Here is a 22,981-nt window from a genome sequence, read left to right as displayed (position 1 = left end):
GGTCTACACAGCCCAGAAAAACAGAAAAGTGTTTTGTGGCAACCTTTAAATGTTACCCGTTGCCGTGCTGTGGCTGCTGCATGGTTAGGGGAAGCCCCTCTTTTCAGTACGTTGCCGGTGACTCATCGGGAGCTGAAAGGTCAGAGGTCAGATCTTTTGTCACGAGCATCAAACAAACAGGCCAGGGGCTGAGTGAGTCACACATCCTCTGGGGGACATGTTTGGTAATTGTGTCCCTGTCACCTACAACCCTGAGGATGCAACAACAGGCAGATGAGCAGATAGAGCATGCTATTCGATGCTGGGGCCCTGTTTCTGTGTGATACACTTATACTGAAGCCTGAGGGGCCGGACGACAGAATGGGATGCCTGCAGTAACTGTGGAGTGCCACGGATTGTTTTTCAAACATTACCAGGGCCTGAAGCTCGGAGAGAATAAGCAAGCTTCTGATCTGACCCACAGTATACTCATAATCTGTGAACACGAGGCATCCTCATTTCTGGAAAAATGTGTGGCTGCTGCAGTGCAGCAACAGGTGGTGCACTGTAATCTTCTACATTGTACTGTAATGGGTTAGATTTCACTAAGCGAGCCAAGGTTTATGATGACTGGACCTCTGAGTCGAGGTGTCAAGTATTTAAACAGACATTCAGCGCTGGATGTCTTCATCCATGGTTGTTTCCAGAATCCCATTAGATCCATTTGGCTTTTCATGCATGTCAATTAGTCCACAGATTTTTCCACAACCTTTTTTACTCCACCAGTTTCCTCAACATTTCCAACAGATTTTATCCCTCTAACACCAGTTCGTCTTTACCCAGGCACATCTCACTCTGTGTGAAAAGGTCAGGCCACACACTCCTGCAGGCATCACTTAAAAGCTAGGGGAAGAATGACATTTATCAAATACGCTCCTATCATGTTCTTTGCTCCTCTCCACAACTCTGCATGACTGTGGGGCTAATATTCAGCCTGTCACTCTGCCTGAGACCATCAGGCCTGCTCGCTTCTCTCATTTAATTATCAACCCTGTGTGCTGTAAGGACCCCAAACACATCACAGCTAAATTTAATCTTTTATCATCCTAAAGTCCACCACTCTTATCCCATCCCTTTTGCCAAAATAAAGCGTGAAAGCTTCATCTGTGCTCCAAAATAATCAGGTCCTCTCTCTCTCTCTTTCTCTCTCTTTCTATCATTATACACACACACACATCCCTCCTCATCCTCGTCCCCTCTGCTACATTATGTAACACACAGGCTTTAGTAACTGTAACCATTCACCCTCTAATCTAGGTCCGCCCATCATGGGAGCACACAAGGCTGCACACACCTGTATGCTAATGCAGAGGGATTGCACCACCGGTTGGTGTGGGTGGCCTGGTAGGTGCGGAGGTGTGACGGAAGAGCAGGAGTGTCTGTCTGCCTGTCTGTCTATCTGCCTGTCTGTCCTGTCTCCCTGCTTGGCTGTGGCTGCTGACAAATGCTAGCACAAAGCTCCCACGTACTGTATGTGGGTGTAAGGATTCTCTTTCGGTCTCTCTATTTTCTATTTTTCTATCACCCTCACCCTTCCTTCCCACCTTCTCCATCTCTTTTTTCTCATCCTGCCTCCATCTACTGTAAAACATCTCTATTTCTTTACTCCCTCTTTATTTTGATGTTCCAACTCCTCTCCTCTCTTTTCTTCCACCTACTCTCCCATTTTTTGGGCCCCCCTACTTCTTCATCTTTTCCTTGTGGCAAATTAGGGCATGATTAAATATCAACCATTGCTTCCGCTGGGTGTGTGTTTGTGAGTGTGTGCGTGTGTGAACAGGGGCGTTGTGGCTGCGTAGGTAAAGGGAGAGCCTTTTGTTTCTCTCTGGCTGGCAGAGTGTTGGAGTTTCATCAGGCTAGGACTCCTCTGGTTGTTTTGTGTGGGCAGCAGGGGGAAACACACCGAGGAGAGTGAACTAGCTGACCTAAACACACACAAAAACAAGCGCAAACACACATGTAACAGTGCGCGCACACAGACACACGCACACACGCACGCACACGCACACGCACACGCACACACACACACACACACACACACACACACACACACACACACACACACACACACACACACACATGCAGACTAATTCTCCTTCCCCTGCCCTTACAGCATCTGCTTCCACCCCCTCCATGCATCAGAGTGAGGGGAGGCCCAAACAGCCGCTGTGAACTGTTTATCATCTTTATTACTTTATTACTTTTCTGACAGTTTTCCCTAACCTGATTTTATTACTTTGTCATCAGATGATGAGTTCTCTCATCTGCTCTCTCTCTGCTCTTTCTTCTTTGCTTTGCCAGAGATTTATCGACCTTGGTAACTGATGCATGACAGCAGCAAGGGATGCAGACAGGAGGTTAGATTTTGGCAAAATAACTTCACCACACAGTCTCTTTATGTAACTCAACAACATCATGTCCTAAGCCGGTTCTTTTTTCGTCCTTCCTCAAATCAAGTAGCCTGAAGAGAAGTGGCATCTCTCTCTCTGGACACAAAAAATAAGTGTTAGGAGTGGATATGTGCAGCGGGAGCCCTATTCCCTCCTAACATATCTGCTTTGCAAAGCCATGCACCTTCAAAACTGATTGGACTGAATCATTTCTGCATATCTGACTATATGAATAACAGCATTACATATTTCCAGCTGCGCCCTCTACTTCAGGCTTATTTGGATTTTGTGAAGGAGCCCCTGCTACAGATCATCCATAATAAATGACAGAATTTTGCTATCAGTCTAATGGGGATAAACAAAGAGATTTGCCAGAGGCTGAATGGGAAACGCCTGGGAGAGACTACAGACCAAAAACCTACTGTCTGTCTGTCTGTCTGTATTTATATAGCAGGTGTCATTTACACCTGTAAAAGAGACATGAGCTATATGAAACAATATTTTGAGTCTAAATCAAATGATTTCTGAAGTCGTACATGCACCACACCTTCTCTCTCTCTCTCTCTCTCTCTCTCTCTCTCTCTCTCTCTCTCTCTCTCTCTCTTTCTTTCTCTCGGGCCACCTCAGTGTCCTGCCCACGATGTTTCCCAATGAGGTTGCTCGCTTATAGATCCAGTCAGCAGCAAGGGAAGCACATTGATTTGCCGTCAGCATCCACCGAGCAGTGCTGGCGCGCCGGTCGAGGCTGGATCAGCCGGGGGGAACATCGGCATCCCGCAGGCGTCCTGGCAGCTGCGCGCAGCGTTGTTAATGCGGCCCATTAGGCCGCTGAGTGGCAGAGAGATTCCCCGAATATCGAGCTGGGGACACCCCTCAATTAGACGGATCGCCCCGCACCTCGTCAGCATCCGCGGCTATCTACTCTCATTAATCAATGCCACAGCCCAGAGAGATGCAAAGTTCATTTAGAGCAAGTTTGCTTCCAGCCAGCAGAGTTTGCACAGTCTTCTAGTTATAAGTTTATCGCTGTAGAAATACCATCACTTTAAATTAACATGTTGTCTCATGTTTCTTTATGAATACGCTTCTAAAGAACATCAAAGTGCACGAATAACACATTAAAAATGATACTCACGTTTAAAAATAACTTGTAAAGTTAAGACAATGTGTTTGTTTTATGTGCTTTGGTTAAAAATGAAGACTAGGTCTATCATTAATAATTGGAAATGTTGCATCTGTCATTAAAAGATGTTTTCGTTCTTCCTCAGTGCACACATTTATGTTCAAACATTTACAAAATAGAGCTTCGAGCATATTTTCTGTTGCACAAATTCTTCCACACAGAGTGTAATAGTTGAGCTGAAGCTGTGTTTTATAGGGAAGCAGGATTCTGCTGCTGACATTACTTATTGTGAGAGCAGGACATGATTTGCACTCCAGCCTCTCATTCACTGCCAAGCAGCGATCAGCGCTGCCTCAGGAAGTTCCAAATAAGGACAGGGAAATGGAAACCCACCGGAATAGGTCCTTATGTAGTCACGACCTTATAAGGCACGGCGGAGCCGGGCTTTCCGGCAGCAGCGTTGCCTGCTGCACAGATGGGAAATCCAAATCAAATCTACGGGGCGACAGGGAGAGAGCAAGAATTATGCTGCTGTCTGTAGGAGCTGTTGTGCTATGAAGACACATTGATTCGGGACAGAGGAAGAGCGGCAATGTCTTCGCAATTTACTGTGAGAGCTTAATATAAAGTCTCTCCTCTCTGCTTTCCCCCAGGCCAGCGTCATGTGTCCTCCACTGCAGTGACTAAATATGGGCTTCCTCCACTCCAAATATGGACATCTACGTCACGGCAAGAGGGTATAAAAGGAGCGGGGAAACCTCTCAGCTCAGAGAGAGCCCTGAGAGCCCACAAGAGCAACTGTTAGAGCAGAGATAGAGACAAACACATAAAAGTACCTTACCGAGAAATATCACAACAAACAAAAATCAGTTCAAAACAACGATCATCCAAGAAGGTCAAAACCTGATTGGATAAGTTATTTAATACAACGATTAAAAAAACAAGATTAATCTGTTGATTAATTTTGATGTATATCAGGGAATGAGTATAAATGACACTTTTGATTTTTTCTGAAAAGACAAGTGGATCTTTACTCATCTCCGAGAGAAAAACAACAGGACAACTGGAGAACAAGAGAGACGGAGCATCTTCCTCGGCATCAGCAGAAGTGTGCAGCTGCGCTCCCTGAGCAGGGCTAAGTGATTCCCTCCACCTGTAAAGCAGCGCTCTGCCAGTGCGCACCCAGCCTCTCTGTCCTCCTCAGCAGCTTCCAGCGCAACCTCAGCCCTGCAGCTCCAGCACCGGCAGAGGATGGCTGCAGCCAAGACCGAGATGATCCTTCCAGCCCTGCAGGTCTCAGAGCCCCTGAGCTTCCCTCACTCTCCCATGGATAACTACCCTAAGCTGGAGGAGGTGATGATGCTCAGCTCTGCAGGGACCCCCTTCCTGACTGCCTCCGCACCCGAAGGTGCAGGCTTTGGCTCCGGGGAGCCTGGAGACCAGTACGACCACCTTGCTGGAGGTAAGAACATTTTTTCTCTGGTGTTCTATGCTACTTGTAAAGCTGAACTAAAGATATGGCAGCTGCTGAAACTGAACAAAACAAGACAAGAGTTAAAATAAAATACACAGCTCCACAGCTTAAATTTGTATCTTTGCTTTGCATTGTTTGGTTTACTTTCAATTATAAATTGTCAAATAACCACATCTTACATTAAAGTAAATATTGTCCTTAGTCTGTATAAGTTGGTCTGTTTTCCTCTTGGCTTGTTGGTAGAAATGAACATATAAGAAAATTCATAGACTTCAAGACATTTTAGATTTTTAAGTTAAGCAGATACTCAATATGTGTACTAAAATAGCACAAATAAGCAACATAAGGGAAATAATAAACATTTGACGAAATACCAATTTATTGACAGCTCTTAATTCTGTCAGCTCTCAGAGGACTCAAACAGTGCTCCGTCACTGCATGCTTCCAGACACTCCTACAGCTCAATTCAAATTGCATTCCTAAAACCAGCTGAACTGCAGTTTCAGTAATCAATTGCCTCGGGCTCTGTGATGGGCTTCAAGAATGCGTGTGTGCTCGCGCGTGTGTGTATTAAACAGGAAGGCAGAAAAAAATGAAAGAAAGATTGAGAGAGCAGAGGAAAATGAGAGCTTGTACAGCTGCTTCTGCTGAGGTGTGGAAGAGACAACTTAAGAGTTTTAAAGACAAATAGTTTAGTTTAAGGTAACGTGTGTTAATTTTTGTGTGTATGTGTTTGGAAAAGTGTGTGTGTGTGTGTGTGTGTGGGGGGGGGGGGGGGGGGGGGGGGGTCTCTGCGTGGGCACCTGACAGATCTTTCACAGAAGAGAAGGGTGACACACTGTCCACTATGCTGGCAGGATTCCCTCTCTCCCTCCTCTGGATATCGACAGTTTGATTAATGACTTTCTCTCTTTGTGCTCTCTGCAGATACGTTACCTGATATCCCCTTCAACTGTGAGAAGCCGGTCACAGAGCAGACCTACTCCACCCAAAGGTTGCCCCCCATCTCCTACACAGGCCGCTTCACCCTGGAGCCCGCCAGTACCTGCAGTAACAGCCTGTGGGCAGAGCCAATCCTGGGCCTGTTCACTGGTCTGATGGGCAACATCGCCCCCAGCTCAAGCTCTTCCTCTGCTTCCTCACAGACCACCTCGTCCTCCTCTATATCCATCCCTTCTTCTTCCGGTTCTTCTACCTCCTCATCTCAGAATTCCAGCCTCAGTTCCTCCATCCACCACAGCGAGCCCAACCCCATCTACTCAGCTGCCCCCACCTACTCCAGCCCAAACTCTGACATCTTCCCAGACCAGGGTCAGGCTTTCCCTGGCTCAGCTGGAGCAGTGCAATACCCTCCTCCTGCCTACCCTAATGGCAAAACATGCACCACCAGCTTCCCTGTGCCCATGATCCCAGACTACCTGTTCCCTCAGCAGCAGGGAGAGATCAGCCTGGTGCCACCTGACCAGAAGCCCTTCCAGAGCCAGTCCAGCCAGCCCTCCCTTACTCCTCTATCCACCATCAAGGCCTTCGCCACGCAGACTGGTTCCCAGGACATAAAGAGTGTCTACCAGTCCCAGTTGATAAAACCAAGCCGCATGCGCAAGTACCCCACCCGGCCCAGCAAGACTCCTCCTCACGAGAGGCCCTACGCTTGTCCGGTGGAGACTTGTGACCGCCGCTTTTCACGCTCTGATGAGCTGACTCGTCACATCCGCATCCACACAGGTCAGAAACCCTTCCAGTGTCGGATCTGCATGCGCAACTTCAGCCGCAGTGACCACCTGACAACACACATCCGCACTCATACAGGCGAGAAGCCATTCGCCTGCGAGATCTGCGGACGCAAGTTTGCTCGTAGTGATGAGAGGAAGAGGCACACAAAGATCCATCTCCGGCAGAAGGACAAGAAAGCAGAGAAGGCGGGTGCGGTGGCAGTGACAGCAGCACCAGTATCAGCCGCTTCACCTGCCTCCAGCTACCCCTCACCTATCACTTCCTACCCCTCTCCGGTGTCCTCGTACCCCTCTCCTGTCACCTCCTGCTACTCCTCTCCTGTCCACACCTCCTATCCGTCTCCTTCGGTGGCCACCACATACCCATCGGTGTCAATGTCCAGCACCTTTCAGTCCCAAGTCGCCTCCTCCTTCCCCTCCTCAATCGCCTCCAACATCTACAGCTCCCCTATCCCCACCCCACTATCAGACATGCAGACCACCCTCTCCCCAAGGACAATTGAGATCTGCTAAGATTGAGCAGAGAGGAAAACTTTTTTCAGTCTCTCCGCACCTCTCCTTCCTAAAGGTTCTTTGAGGGGAAAGAAATCAGCATCAAAAGACTTTGTTTTCTCCTCCAAAAAGCACTTTTCTGTCTGCTCCCTGTGCAGTGTTAGGTGAATCTTGAGGTTTACCTGAAAGTGAGAGAGAGACACATGTCAAGGACTGGGCAAAGACAATAAAAGATGAAAAGGAATTTTTTTCTGTCTCTGTTAAACAAATGCAGCACTTCAAATGCATAAGGAACTCAACAGATAGAGAGAAGAATCGAGCACCTACGGGTCTCTATTAGGTACACAAAGACAAAGAGACAAACAGATTGGCAGCAGTCGTGGTGCTAAGGCACGTCCGCCCTTGCAGGCACTCACTCAGTGCAAAAGACATTGAATGATATACATAAGCTACCGTATATGTATATTGTACATGTGCCATGTTTCGTTTTTATCATTCTTTGGTACCATTGATGTGAAAATGATTTGCATATTTGCATTGTATTATTTGAAGTGAGCAGGGCCATATTTTCTACATACTTTCTCTATTATGTAGTGATGATGCTGTGATATGTTTTGACATTGTTTGAAAAAAAAGCACTTAAGTATTCAAGCATGAGTAAGAGTGATGTTATTTTCTGTTTGTAAATATCATCCACTGGTACTATCTCTTTCTCTCTTTCTCACATGTGACATATCGCTCGGTTATATGAAAAAACAGAGAGAAGAAAAAAGAAAAACGTTGAAAAAAAACCTGAACACTCCCGTTATTTGGTGCCTTTTGTGAAGCCTTGCTGGTGTTGTGACTCGGCTGCGCGTGGCTGCGAGAGGATGCACTGCATCTCGCCTTAAGGGTTGAGGGAATATTTTTGTTACAGAATGTAAGTCATACTCAGAGGGAGGAAAAAGGGACGAGCTGTGAGGGCACCGCTTCATTTCATTAGAATGTAAGCAAAAAAAGGAGAAAAATTATAAAGTATATTTTTGTAAAACTGAAGTGTAAATATCCACATCTTCAAGAGCTGGAATGTTGAAGTTACCTACTGAGTAGGCATGGGATTCTTTTGTATGTTATATACATGCAGTTCATTATTTTGTGGTTATCTTTATTTTGTATTTGTGTTTGTTAAAACAAGTGACTGTTTCTGGCTTCTAAACACATTGAATGCGCTTAACTGCCAACGGGATATTTGGTGTACAAGATATCCTCCCAGAAATGAAATATAAATAAAAATATGAATATATATGTACATTTGTTTTCTTCCTTTAATGTGGTGTTTTCAGATATCCCATGACCATGTCTTCTACATATTACGCTTCATGCTTTATTTCGTCATGCACACCATTCATGCACGTACATTATATATTCCATCATCTTATATGTTAATCGTATGCAGATTATCAATGGATTTATACCATGACTTCACATCACAGGGAGACATCCTTTCATTTGAAGAGAGGATAAACTCACGGAAAGCCTCTGTTTAAATCACAGCTCTCCAATTGAATCTTTAATTGAAGATAACACTGACGCATGACTCCCATGCCGATAAACACTGGAGATGAGGAATTCTTATCTAGATCCAACTTGCTCTTGAAGATATTAAGCTAATCTTAATTTCCATTTCATTTGAGATCTACTGATACTCACTGGCCCTCACTGTTGAGCATACAGACTTCCAGCAATTTCATCTGGAGGCAAAATTGCAAAATATATATCTATTTTTTTATTCTGTGCTGTTAGAGGGATGATCTTTTGCAGAGAGATATTTTAGAACCTTCTGTGCTTAGACATGCACAGGGTTATTTTCACAGAGAGCAGGTGAAATCCATCACACGATAATTACCTTCTTTTCCACAAATGTGGTCGGCGAGAAGCTGTCACCTCGCAGGGAAAAAGCTGTAACACACAATTGGGCAATATCTGTGTAGGTTAGACTGAATTGTTGCACGGGTGCAGCTGAACAAAATGGCCCTGAAGGTTTAACCGCTGTTTCTTTTGGTTTTTCTGAGTAGAATATAATAACAGCCTCGTAGCACGGTCATTATTCATCCGCCACTGCTCCTTGGGCAAGGAATTCTTGCTCCATGTTTGAGTATGAAAATAAAACAGCTTGGGGTTTTTGAGCTTATGTAGACCAGAACCATCTTAAGTTTTTTTTTCTCTTGGAGCTTTGGAGTCTTGTGAGTTTTGTGTTGTGAAATGCACAAACCAAAATGCTCACAAATGCAAACGCAGCTAAAATAGAAGGAGGGAAAACAAGAAGAAGAAGAAGAAGAAGAAGAGAGTGATGGAGGGAAAGGGAAAATAATTAAGATAATTGGTCTCCTGATCCCAAATTGACTTTCTAAATTAGGTCTGACGGGCTGTGTGTGTGTTTGCGTCAGTGTGTATGTGTATGAACATGTGTGCAGGCATTTGTGTGTGATATACACTGCAGCAACTGTATAGACTGACTAATGCACTGCTCTCCTGCTGTGTGTGTCTGCATGCGATGTGTAATTGTGTGAAATCTGCCGTGTTAGCAGCCGTTGTTCCGCTCTGTGTGTCCTTGTTTAAAACTCTGTGTCGCCTAAAAGAGCTCTACCTGGACACCACCTAATCTGCTGACACAGTTTCATATGTGTATGTGTGTGTGACTGTGTGTGTGTGTGTGTGTGTGTGTGTGTGTGTGTGTGTGTGTGTGTGCGTGCGTGCGTGAGTGCGTGCGTGCGTGCGTGCGTTTGTGTGTGTGTGTATGCCTGTGAGTATCAAAAATGGTAAAAATTGTCCTCTTCCTCGTCCACTTTGACAATTCATGATAAATAAAAAAAAATCATAAGGGGATACACTACAGCTATCAAACAAATACAGATCAGTAGGGTGGTTGATTATTACTGCCTTAATATCTATTTACTCTGGCATCCACACCAAACAAAAAAGATATATTTATGCATATTTATCCTCAAAAATGTTCAACATACTAAAGCGAAACAAAATAAATTAGTAAAAAAAGTTATCTCATTATCAATGGGGCAAAGTTAGCTATCTACGCTTAGCTTTTATCTCAGTTCACATGCAGATTGTCATCTCATTATTTTTATCTATACAATTGTGAATCTTCTTCTTAAACTATCTGTTCTAAAACAGGATCTCACAGGTTTTTTGAGTGAAAAGTAGTGAGTGCTAGTTTATTCCGATTTTGGCGCCCCCCCATTGACCTCTTATCTCTTTGCTGATTTTGTCCTACATGTGTAAGTAGTGTCTTCCCCTTTGCAGTGGATACACTGAAAATAAAAATGTAGACATAGCAATCTTGTTCTGATGGTCTAGCTTGCTTTTGTAGGTCATAAAGAGGCATCACTACTAATTTCAGTCAGTTTTATAAGGTTAGTGTTACCAACTAAATACTCCTCAGAGGAGCTTTAAGATAGCCAACTGTATCAGCTGTCACTATCCGCAGCAAGATTAAAAAAAAACCAAAGATAAACTCTTTCCTCCATATAAAAGAATATATTCAGTAAATGAAAATACTGTCTTAAATGTGAGGAATGTCTGCAACTGAAATACTGTCTCGTAGTAACGTCATTAGTGTGTTAGTATGTGTGTTTTCTTAGGGCACAAATGTTCCTTACGTATAGGAGAAGGCTATATATAAGTGCCTTGTCTGCCATGAGCCATGACAGCCTTGCATGCATCTCTTCACTGTCCCTCAGAGAGCAGTGAGGAGTGAGGCAGGCAGCTCTGGTTAAGGTGAGCTTGATCTTATTTAGCTCTTGTTTTCAAGCACAAGACTGAAGTGCTTGACAGAAATAGTGTCAGGAATAAGACTAGGACCTGTTTAATTTTTGTCTGCAGCATTCCATCTAAGATAAATTAACTTGAATTGTAAATAATGATGCTTTCTACTCAGAGGCATGTCTAGCTGTTTCTTTTGGCAAATATCAGGCCCGTTGTGTGGCAAAAAAATCCTGAAATCTTTCACTTCCTGTCATTGTTTTCCACAATATTTTGGTCCCTGGCTGCAAATCAAGAGAAATTTAGCTGCAACTTTTTCCTGCATTTAAGAAACTCTTTTACTCAGTGTGAAAACCAAAGTCTGTAGTTCTCGCAGCCCTGTCTCATGTTATTCATGTTATGAGACAACATTTTACCAGCCATGTCACAGTCCATAAACAAAATGCCAAAAAGACACACAGTCAATATCCCTCAAACAGCGATTGAATTGTGTAGTCCCTGACTTCCTCCTGCTCTGATTCGAGGCTCGTCCTCACATATCAAAGCTCACGCGTTGGGTCTGTTCTGTTAAGGGAGGTGTGAGAGCAGCACGGGAGGAGTAGGGGGGGTGCAGTTGCGTCGTGGCTTCACTCTGTTGTAACCCACAATGGAGCCACCTCATGTACCCAACGGGGCTCCCACTTCAAGAGTCCTGCCTTTGTTCAAAAATGTATTTGTTCTCTTATTCTTTTTGGGAACTGTGTAAAACAAAAAAGGACGAATGGCGAATAGAACCATTCTCTCTCCCTCCCTGTACACCCTCCAAACCCTGTCCCACTACCTCCTCTCTCCCTCTGTCTCCTTCTCTGCCTCTACCTCGCTCTCCCTATCACACATATTTTGCAGGAGATGCTAATGATCTCCCCCCTCTGTATTCTGATGCAAGGTCTGTCTACACTTTTCCCTTTCATCCACAGACAAATGTGCTCTCATTGCCTCTTCGCCCTCGGGCTTTTTAAGATGCCTTTTTGAAATATGCCGTTTGATAAGCACATCATTGGCCAAGTCCCCGCAGTGATTAGAGACCTCTTTAATGTGAGCAAGTTAGAGAGTGAATGAGGGGCTCCGGGGCCGGCAGCTATCCCTTCTCCTCTGCCCTCACCCCATGACATCTCCAGGGCCGCTGGGGAGTGACCAGTATCAGGAGGGACGACCCTGAGCTCGGCTTAGCACACACACCGTCGGCCATCTTTCATTTCCACATGGAGATGAAGCACAGTAGGAACGACACTGGAGATTCTCCTTCATAGAGAAGCGGTACTATATGCTGGAAGGCTTGATTCTTGTACTTTATCACAGGGATATGACAGGAGGACTGCTCTCTAATGTCTTTTAAATATGGTCCATTGATCTCATGTTCAGAGCCCTGCTTTGCCTCGATGGGACGTTTTTTTCATCTCGCTGCCAATAGGGACGGCTGATACAGTCGTCAGGTGCTTTCTCCTGTTCTGCCTCCTGCACTCGACACCTGTTGATCCTTTTGGGATAAGTAGGTTATATTTAAACTGCTTGATTTCCAGCCTCCTCATGGTTACATTTCAGGTAGATTGCACCATTTAAAAGACACAGTATTTGGGAAACGTGCGCAGCATACCACAGTGTGAAACAAATGTCAGACAGAAAGTGTAAGTGTGATAAACCTGGCCAAAAATGTTACAGTCCATTAACTTTCAATTATATCCTCATGCTGTACACAGACAGACCTCTAACAGAAGCTCTGCTTTACACATCAGAGAACACTGGCACATCATAGATAATCAAGAAGTCACAGATTTGTTCTACGTCTCTGGGTAAAGGTGTGTGAAACTTTCGAATGTGTTTTAGCTGTTCAAAAACACACGAGATGTAAGAGCAGCACAGCTCACAAGCATCTTTGAAATTATTTGCGGCAACACAAAAGAGATTTTTGACGCATCGCTTCCACAATAATCTACAGGTGTCCTGGCAACTTTAGCTCTACTTAATAAGCCATGCTTGTTTGAAGTACACGGCTTTGAACAGACAACAAAACAGTGAATGCTTAAGCACCTCCAAATATGACACCTCTTCAACTCAGCATCAAGTACACTACAGCTTCAAAAAAGGCACCTGGGTGGCAGGTCCTCGTAAGTCTTTATGTGTTAAGGCTAGTAAGTGGGCTCCAGTTGTTTTCTTTTCTGACTAAAGTGTGCAATCCCAGAGCAAGGTCTTACAGGGTGGGTAAATAAATGCAGTCATGCCTCTCAGAGGCTTGTCTGTTTGCATCAGAGGGTTGCATGCTTTGCTGCAGATAAGGCTAATTACAGACTTTTGCAGGTATTGTGAAAGATATCAAAAATTAAATAACAACAAATCAAACAAAATATAAATTCAAGTGTTAACAGTGGAAGGTTGTGCTTTTTTTGTTCCTATTCTGTTCTATCTCTACAATAACACAGTTATAGATAACTCGTTCTTAATCTTCTCTCATAGTTTCTGAATATTTTGATGACCTATTTTATTCATCATGAAGCAGCAGGGAAGCTTTTCAGGGTCACTGGTTTTTCTTGACCATGAGTTCAAGAGTTCAGAGGAACCACATGGTTGTCACAACAGCCCAAATGAAAGGTGAAAGCTACAGTGCTGTGAACATGTGTGTGTGAGTGTATTTTTAGAATTTACATCTGAATGCACTTGGAACAAAATTTGGGCTTTTATTGACATATGGTAATGCAGGTGTTTGGACATATTCATGAGGAGCACTCTGACAACTTCTTCAAAAGACCTGTTGAACCTGTGGCCTGTGGGCAGAATCAGGCCTTTTAAACACTGAACACACAATTACTTTGGTTTTGAAAAAGTTTGAACTAAAAAGGATGATTCTGCAGTTTGTTTATGTTGTTTGATTTCTTGAAGGGCAGCATTTTATTAGTTAGTTATGTCTGCTTTTTTAGAACAGAGAATTTCGGAGAGCTGACCTGAATCAGAAAAAGATGTTGTGTCTTTATGTATTCACATAACTTCTGCACAACACTTCTGAAAACTACACTTTTTTCCCCCCCTGCCAGCCCCTCAGTAAGATTTCCACATAAAGTCAGGGTGAGCTGATGTGAGAATGCAACAGGGAAAACTCTGGAAAAGTTACGGCAAGCAAGTAGGCTGGCAGGTGGGTGTTATGATGTTGACATCATGTGACCAATGCATATCCGGAAGAGCAGCATGTAAGGAGTACAGTAGAGATGTCAGCACATCCCTCTGTTTGTGGAAACATTGATACAAATGTACTAAAACCTGTCATCACAGCTTAGGTCTCTGTTGCTTCATCTGCTATCAGGTTGAAAACATCACACCAGGGCTCTAGCAGCGTGCTTTTGATGTCATATCCTGTCCTCTAAGACTCACATCCACCACCTCCCTTATCTGACAGGGCAAAGTTCACGCCATGAGGATCATAAGCAACTTTGTAATATTTATTGTTAGCTGTCTGAAAGGTTAGGGGTTTGATTCCCAGTTATTGCCGTGTACATGGAAAAGGGTCCCTGGGTAAGACTCTGAACCCCCAGTTGCCTTCAAGGCATAGTCTTCAAAGTATGAGCGTGTGGATGTAATAAATTAATGTTATGTATTAGATGTGCTGTATAACTGGAGTCTATTCTAACATTTAAAATGAGCACTGCTCATTATTATTTCCTGCTGTTTCTGTCAAGTCAGATGTAAGATATGTAAATGTCATTGTGGTCTTAATACGCGGTCAATGTTTTACCAAATGAAGATTAATAAAGTTCAAACAAAAACAAAAAAACAAAAAAATCCAGCTCCTGTTACAGACATCAGGACATCCTGTGTCTCACACTGATACATCAAAAGCTGAGAAACAGAGACCTAACAGACAATCTGTGTCTCTCCCCTCCACCCTCCAGATGTGCCCTGCAGTGACTTCAGCACCTGTCATTCAAAAGGCCAGGTGTTCGATCCGACACCGCAGCCACCTGCTAGCACACACACACACACACACACACACACACACACACACACACACACACACACACACACACACACACACACACACACACACACACACACACACACACACACACAATCCTGCAAGTGCTCTTTTTTTCCACAGAACATCAACACTGACCACAACTTAATCCAGCCTTGTGTATTTCCCCAAAGATAATCCTTAACCCACTTATTAGGTAATACCTGTTGGAATGAGTGGATGATAAATACTGTGATCTGCCACGGATAGGCAGCTTTAGTCACACAACTCAGTAGAGAAAAAACAATATCAGTGGTTCAGGGGCAGAGATAATAGAATCAGGACTACCAGCAGAGGAAAGAGAGCTCCTTTGTCTCGCTGTATTATAATTTCGACTTACACTGACAATGGGACTGCGTGCTGTCGCTGCTGCGCTTTCATAATACAGCAGCAGGTATTACAGAAGCTTGTCATCTGGCTGCTACCAAGCTTCATTTAAAAGCATAATCAAATGGAAAAAATAGCAAATGTGTGTGCATGTGCTGAAAAATGAGTTAAACAGGTGTGTGCATGTATATATAGATATATTTACATGTGTGTGCCTGTCACATGTGCCTGTACCTGCAGCTATAAGGTGTTATCAGTCTCAAGGGTGACAGCATGATCACCAGGGAGAATCACACATGAGAATTAAGGAGGAGGAGGAGGAGGAGGAGGAGGAGGAGGAGGAGGAGGAGGGGGAGGAGGAGGAGGAGGGACACAGTGAAAGTGTATCATCATCTGGCCAGGTTTCCTTTCCCACCCCCTCACTACAGCTGTCCTCCACATCTGATGAAAGCCCAATGCTGCTATATTTGTCCCACAGTGATGAGGTGGAACTAATGGCCACTTTTGCACCGGCTGATGTCATCAGTGTGCTGCGCCTGGGGAGCAGGAGGGTGGGAGAGGCCGGGATACCTGCTGGGAGCTTCTGTTGTCAACAAGCACGTTGTATAAATAGTTTACATCATCAGCTGGCTTGATTCATACTAAACGTTGTCAGGGGAAAATCACTCTCTGAGGGTCTGCCAATGTTTAGTTCAACTTTTAGGAATACACATTTTTTTACTGCTGCCTGGGCGTGAGATGAGAAGATTGAAACCACTTGAGTGAGAGTAGTTATAGACGTATCACATGGATCCCGATCCTGCACACTCCCTCCATCAAGCCACATCAAAATCTTTTGAATCCTTTAGGATTTTGTTTAATAAATATTTTTAAAAATGTAATTGATGAGCTGAGTAGCACCTTAATTAAGTTGTGGTTATCCAACTACCTCTTCCCACACCCACAAAAAAATCATTTATTACTACATAGAAAGATAAATAGAAAAAACACAGTATTATGTCATGATTTCCCTAAAAAAACAACAATTAAAATAACTCAAGAATATGAATGTGCACATGAATCTACATATCCTATTAGAACCATTGAAAAGTAAGGGGGCATGGGGGGAATAAATGGAAATAGATCTATAAATAATTTGCCAAGATCTTTGAGTAGATAAATTGTAAGATGAAATGACATCTGTTGTATTTCCATAATTAGATTTTTTTTCTCTTTTTAAATATTGTCTTTACAGATGTTTGTCCAGGTTATCAAAAATTGTACATGTTGTGTAAGGGGTGCACGAAGCAGGTTTTTTGAGACATTATGACAACTCTTTATAATCTGCTCAAGATGGCCACCAGGGGGTTACTGTTTTTGTTTTGTTTTAGTACATCTTTGTGTTTTAAATTTTTTTAGTTTTGCACACTGGAGGACAGGAAAGGCTAGGATTTAGTGAGCAGAAGATACATATATTAATATTCTATACTGATGATTTCAGAAGTCCATGAATCCATGGTAAAACTTGTGTCACCCATGTTGTTGTGGGTCAGAATATGTTTCAAGACAAACTCTAGGAAGGTAGGAATACGTTTGTGATTCAAACGTCTGGAACTCTGTTCCAGATACGGTATTAGCTAGTTGGAAAAGCTGCTGTGAATTCAGTGATGTAGTCATTAACTGCTTCAGCCTTTAGGTTGACTATTCAGGTGACTTATGAGATTTGTTGTGTTAAAACTTGTGGACATCTCTCAAAATACTCAATGTTTGCAAGTTGCGATCATGTCATCCTCCTCTGTAACAGTGAACACACAGGTGGCGCCACGTTTACTTGCTTGTCAGCTTGTTGCTGATGCAATGGATCAAATATCCCCTCCTACCGTGTCAAAACGCCTTGTTTATTAGTAAATGGAAGTATTTTTTATTGGTTGTTTCTATCATAAATCATAAAGAATATCAACATATGCCCATTACAGCAGATAATTGAATGGAATTATATAAACTGTGCATCTATACCTTCATATTCATAGGGAAATCCGTTGAGACTACTAAAAGCATTTCAAATCATCTTAAAAGAAATGTTAGATCTCACACTTGTGGTTCACACCTCTAGTTGTAAAAGTTTGGAGACGAAAAATGTAAAATAAATTTTTGTCTGGAGTGATAGAACATCTGGAACAGAAGATACCAGGAGTAGACGGTTAGCTTAAATTAGCATAATGATGCGATACAAGAGCATCAGCAAGCCTTGCTCTATTCGAAGGTAACAAGATTCATCTTATTTATATTTACAGTACAGACATTACTATTAAATTGGTAAGCTGATCCTTTAATGTCAGATTACTTTCCTACATTTTTATAGGTACACACCTAAGTGATCCATTCTCTTCTCCTCTTCCTCCCTCTGTCTGTCTCTCCTCGTCAGCCTCCCTAACAGCTAGTTAACAGTGAGAGTGTGTGCTGTGGCGTGGCAAGGCGAGCACAGCCACATCTCTGTCACATCCACACCGTTAGCTCCTCATTTAGGGCCTGTGACTGCATGCAGTGGCATGTCAGCATCTGTCAGCTCTGTCAAGTGTGTATGTAGGCTTTTACGCTTCCAAATGTGAAACAGTTGACAGGTTATTACTGTAAAAGTGAAGTCATGGGCCTTGACCACAACTTTAACCTGGGGAAAATTTGGGCTTGGAGCTGAAAAGCTTTGACAAGGTTAGACAAGCAAAGTTTTCTATACAGTCGACTCAAACCTGCAGCCAAGAGTAAGCTGTTCATTACTGTATCCTGGCTATCCTGTTTCCATTAGGATACATCTGTGATCAGATCATGAACTCTGTATGCTTTCAACGCTTCAATCGTTTGGCTATAAATACCTCAGATGCCCCCTCAGTGAAATTACCCCTTTAGCGGCCCTATCTCCTCCTGCCCTCCATCATTTTCATCCTCTAATGTACGTGAAGCCGCTGGTAATGGTGCTAGATTACAAAGAGTGCATGTAGCCTGTGTGTATGTGTGTGTGTGTGATTTTAGAGCTCGGAAATATCCCTGCAGTTAAGTATAATTCACACACAGAGGGCCACACATTTGACCCGACACAGCCACGCACGCAGCTCTCCCTACACCTCAGGGTGTGAGTGTGTGTGTGTTTTATGTGTGCGTTTAGCTCTGTGTTGCTGCTTAATAGAGTCCTCCATCGTGAGTAATGACCCCAGCCATATTCTGTTATTCTACCCAGACCAGCAGGCTAAAAGTTGTTGTGAGGATGAGAGCAAGGGCACTTTCTTTCTCTAATGCAGTTAAATGAGGGAGAATGCAGTCAAGTAAATGAATGTTTACACATTGTTCTGTTGCCAAAAACACCTCATCTATCTTCTTCTATTTTTGTTTGCAGATTTACATTCTTTTTACCATTGAACTATATAAATACTTACATTTAACACACCTTTTTTCTAGCAAAACATGCACGTTGAGAACTAATCTACATCCATGTCGATATGCTCTACCTCAATGAAGGAAAGGCTCAGCAATTCAAACCTCACATCTTTGTGGGTTTTAGTAAGCAGGGTCCTGGACAAGTCGATCACCTGCCTGCTCTATAGCAGATCTCAGTTCCTGAATGGATTTGTTACCTGCAACAAACATGAACTCTGCTCTTAATTTAATATTGCCTCTTGAGTAGAATTTATTGGCAGCTATGTTTCCACCCAGCATTCTCATACTTAAGTATTATTGAACTTGAGCTTGCTGTTCAGACTGGTTACATTGGGACATAGGAGCTTAGGGGATGGTTTTAGTTAAAAGGGGGAATGAGAGGACTGGTTATAGAGCAGATTGAAGAGGATTTTGTTGTACAAGGCTCCCCGGATGCTGTTGAGATAAGTGGGTACAACAACAAACATTGATGGATGTAACTCTCTCAAAAGGAGAGTGTCAACAACTAGTGTGTTGCCCAGCAACATAGTGTACTGCGTCTTTGTTTGTGAGTACAAAATCTGCAGCTCTGTTTATTTTTGGAGGTCTTTTTTTGCACAATTCTGTGTGATCTGCATTGTTAATTGCTTCAGTTTGTTGTTTTTTTCTTTTATGAGTTCACGGCAAATATGTAGCTGAACAATGCCTGCTTAATTGCACCTGCTAGGTCAAAGCCCTTTTTGGTTCATTTTGACAACTTTTGTTTGTTTGTCTGAGTTTTGTCCACTTTTATGCATAAACTCAGAATAGACAAAGAGAAAGGCAGTTGTATGATAAGAATGACAGTCAATTGAATGCACAGGCTATTAAATAGCAAGCTATATGAATAAGAATTTATATCTAGTTATGAAACGAATGGCTCGATGGTCTAACAAAAATAATCTCTTGTAGCCTTGAGGTGTCATGAATCACTCCAGTTAATATATTTGTTTTGTTCACTATTTAGCCTGAGTGTTAATGCCTGTTTCTGGGAGATTTGGGCTTATCTTGCATCTAACTAGCTGATTTACGAGAGGGTCTGTTATTTGTAATCTACATGTTGTTCAAATCCACTTCTGATATAAAGCTATTTGTTAGTTTTTCTATGTGCTGCCTTGTGGACAGTCATATGAGACGTCCTGCAATTGTAGAGTTTGTCTTATCTTTCTGTAAGTACCTACGTACCTTAGGACTACTGATGAAGTCTAGCTCTTGTGCTAGGCCCATAATATTAAAGGCTTGTGGCTGGTGGGTTGATCAGTGTGCTCTGTCCTTGTTCAATAACGAAAGTTTGGTCTATTGTACTTTATTTTTCCTCGGTTGTGCATAGTGAGGTAATCTTCCAGAGAGACATGACTGAAGGAAAAACATAACAGTGTGTGCCTCAGGATTTGTGTGTGTGTGTGTGTGTGTGTGTGTGTGTGTGTGTGTGTGTGTGTGTGTGTGTGTGTGTGTGTGTGTGTGTGTGTGTGTGAAGTTGTGGTTATTTGTGATTGTTTGTGTCTAGGACTGCATTTCACTCCCTGCCTGTCTACTGTCCATCCTCTCTCTGCTGCTTTTCCTGAGTGTGTGCGTGTGTACGTGTGAATGTGTGTGTGTGTACGAGAGAGAGAGCAGGTGCAGGACTTAACTTGTCACTTTACAGATTTATGTCAGATTGGAGCACTTGCTGTTTACCAGGAAACATCTGTCTGTCTATCTGTCTATCTGTCTATCTGTCTGTTTGGGAGCAGTTGAAGTTTATTGTCAACACAAATGCACAGATGGCTGATCAATAAGCAATGAAGCATGGGCCCATAACAAGGTTTCAGCCATTGACAACTTTTGGATTTGAGTTTTTTGGCTCCTATTTCCGCAGCTTCAGAAAAGCAAAGAGGATGAGAGCTAATGGGTCACCTGCACCATTAACACACAATAACTCAAACAAAGGCATATGTCTTTTCTCACACTTTATATAAAACTAAAGAAAACAGGGTGCACTGTAAATGTCAGAGCTCAAAATATAACAAGAAAGGAAAAGCCTCAAATATTATAATTAAGATATTCTGGACTGCTATGTTTCTAATACATGAGAATTTATCAAGAAAAATAAGAAGGGAAAATAAAGCTTCATTTTGAAATTAGCCTACATGAGCCTACATGTCATGGTCATAAGCATAAAAGGGTGAGAGCAATAATTCTGGGGGGTGGCCCAACGGAGGGACTCATTTATCCCTTTGTTTATATAAGGACTTCTAGTGCTGATCAATAAGGTCGGATTACAAAACATGTACCGTATTTGCCCAAATAAAGGATGACCCTGGCTATAAGATAAAATATAAATGGATGATGCGTCTGCTAATGGGCACATTTTTGATCCACTTTCAAAAAACAAACTCACAAGATCATCTTTTCCGGCTCATTGTCTTTGGACATCACAATGTGACACTATATTTCTTGGCTATTATACAGTTGTTTAATGTCTCCGCTGCATTGATAACCGTTTTCTTTAAAAAAATAAAAAATAAATAAAAAGCATCAGGACTCCGCCTCGTTTCTGGTTAACTTGTCAGACTTTTGAGCAACTTGCTCCTCGTGTCCCTTTAACTTCCACCCACCCTGGCACAGCAGCAGTGAGTCACATCTAGACTCATGAGAGGTACATTCACTTTACAGATAAGAGGCACCGTCCACTAAAGTAACGAATATTGATGTTTAATCACTAAACCCAAAATATCCACCATTGTCAAAATAAAAAATATCTTACATTCAGGACAATACAGTATATCAACAAAAAGTTTCCTGCTTTGGGCAAGAGTACCCTACTGCAGGCAAGATGGCGCCGCCACAACATCCACACCGGAAGTCCATACCGGAAGTCCATACCGGAAGTTACAAAGCCAAAAACGTTGCAATAACACCCACACCGGAAGTCAATACCGGAAGTTACAAAAATAAAAGCCTTCAAAAAAATAAAAGCCTTGAAAAACAGGAACGTGAACGCAAAATAAAAGCCTTCAAAAACACGTAGGTTTACGCGTAATTCTATGAACTTTTTTGCACTTACACTTTAATCGTATCAGTATTATTGACTAGTTGATTGACTCCAAAAGTGTATAGGCTGTTGAGAATTCAAGTTACTTAGAAGCCTGCACGAATCACTAAGTTATAGTGTTAACGTCTCAGCCATGCACAGCCTTTTGTTCCGAGTGTGTGTTGAAATACTTAAAGCTGATTATGATGCTGCCGTGATGACATCTGCATTTGCCTTTCTTGTTTTGTCTGGGTCATATGTTATTTTATGTTGTGTTACACTTGTGTACTCCAACCCCTGGTCTCCTTCAATAATCGACGGATGCATCTGGAAGAAAGGAATAAATATACATTTCAATACGCAAGCACACGCACACACAATGGAAGGAGCAGTGTGCATGTGTGTTCACTTTAATTATTGGAGTGTCGTGTCTCGAGAAGGCTGTTTTATCGCTAGCTTTCTGCTAATTGATTTAGCAGCGACAGACTAATGCAATCAATACGCTACACGAAGAAGAAACTTCCAGTTCGAAGCATCCGGCATTGGGTAGAGAGGGGGTTAAAGAATCACTTCCGGTATGGACTTCCGGTATGGACTTCCGGTGTGGATGTTGTGGCGGCGCCATCTTGCCTGCAGTAGGGTGCCTCTCGCTTTGGGAGTTAGCGTCAGCTAGCATTACCCTGTTGTTAAAAAAATAAAGGTTCACTGTACAGCTCAATGACCAGCATCAGCAACTGGCAACATGTCATTTTTGAACTGGACCATGAGAAATGCAAATATTCTCACTTTAATGGAAAAAAAAAACACACACCCTTACTGTGTGCCCTGAGATCACTTGAGACCACTAACTGGGAGATGGTAAAAAAATGTGAGTTAGAAAAAAATATTTGTACAGCATTTTAACACGCATAAGTCACAAAGTGCTTTACATTGACAAAAAGTACATTAAAATTAAAAATAAAAGATTACACAAACAGACAGGTAAAATCATTTAACATTATGCATGTTTGTTAATAATTTATGTATTTCTATATCAGGGCAAATTATTAAAATACTGCAACTTTCAATATAATTTTTTAATCATTCGGCTGGAGGTGAAGCTTCCACAAAAACTCTTGCCCCTAGTGGATGGTTGCAGTACAGGTCAAACAGTCCGTCTCCCCTTTTCA

At 42.7% G+C, this 22,981-nt stretch overlaps 1 protein-coding gene across 1 annotated transcript; it reads left to right on the top strand.

Moving 5' to 3' along the window:
• The first annotated feature begins 4,320 nt into the window (after positions 1–4,320).
• egr1 (early growth response 1) lies at positions 4,321–8,541 on the top strand. Its single transcript, XM_034689110.1, has 2 exons — positions 4,321–5,014; positions 5,954–8,541. The coding sequence occupies exons 1-2, from the start codon at positions 4,804–4,806 to the stop codon at positions 7,270–7,272; spliced, it is 1,530 nt and encodes a 509-aa protein (XP_034545001.1). The 5' UTR covers positions 4,321–4,803; the 3' UTR covers positions 7,273–8,541.
• Positions 8,542–22,981: the final 14,440 nt, after the last annotated feature.

This window comes from Notolabrus celidotus, chromosome 8 (genome assembly GCF_009762535.1).
Source record: "Notolabrus celidotus isolate fNotCel1 chromosome 8, fNotCel1.pri, whole genome shotgun sequence".
Taxonomy (NCBI): Eukaryota; Metazoa; Chordata; class Actinopteri; order Labriformes; family Labridae; genus Notolabrus; species Notolabrus celidotus.
Note: the sequence above shows the minus strand (reverse complement) of the source record. Positions and strands in the feature narration are given on the sequence as shown.

Excerpts from the sequence above, each read along its gene's own strand:
- egr1 (XM_034689110.1), top strand. The coding sequence starts at position 4,804 with ATGGCTGCAGCCAAGACCGAGATGATCCTTCCAGCCCTGCAGGTCTCA. Across the intron at positions 5,015-5,953 it reads GTACGACCACCTTGCTGGAG|ATACGTTACCTGATATCCCC; the intron begins GTAAGAACATTT and ends TGCTCTCTGCAG.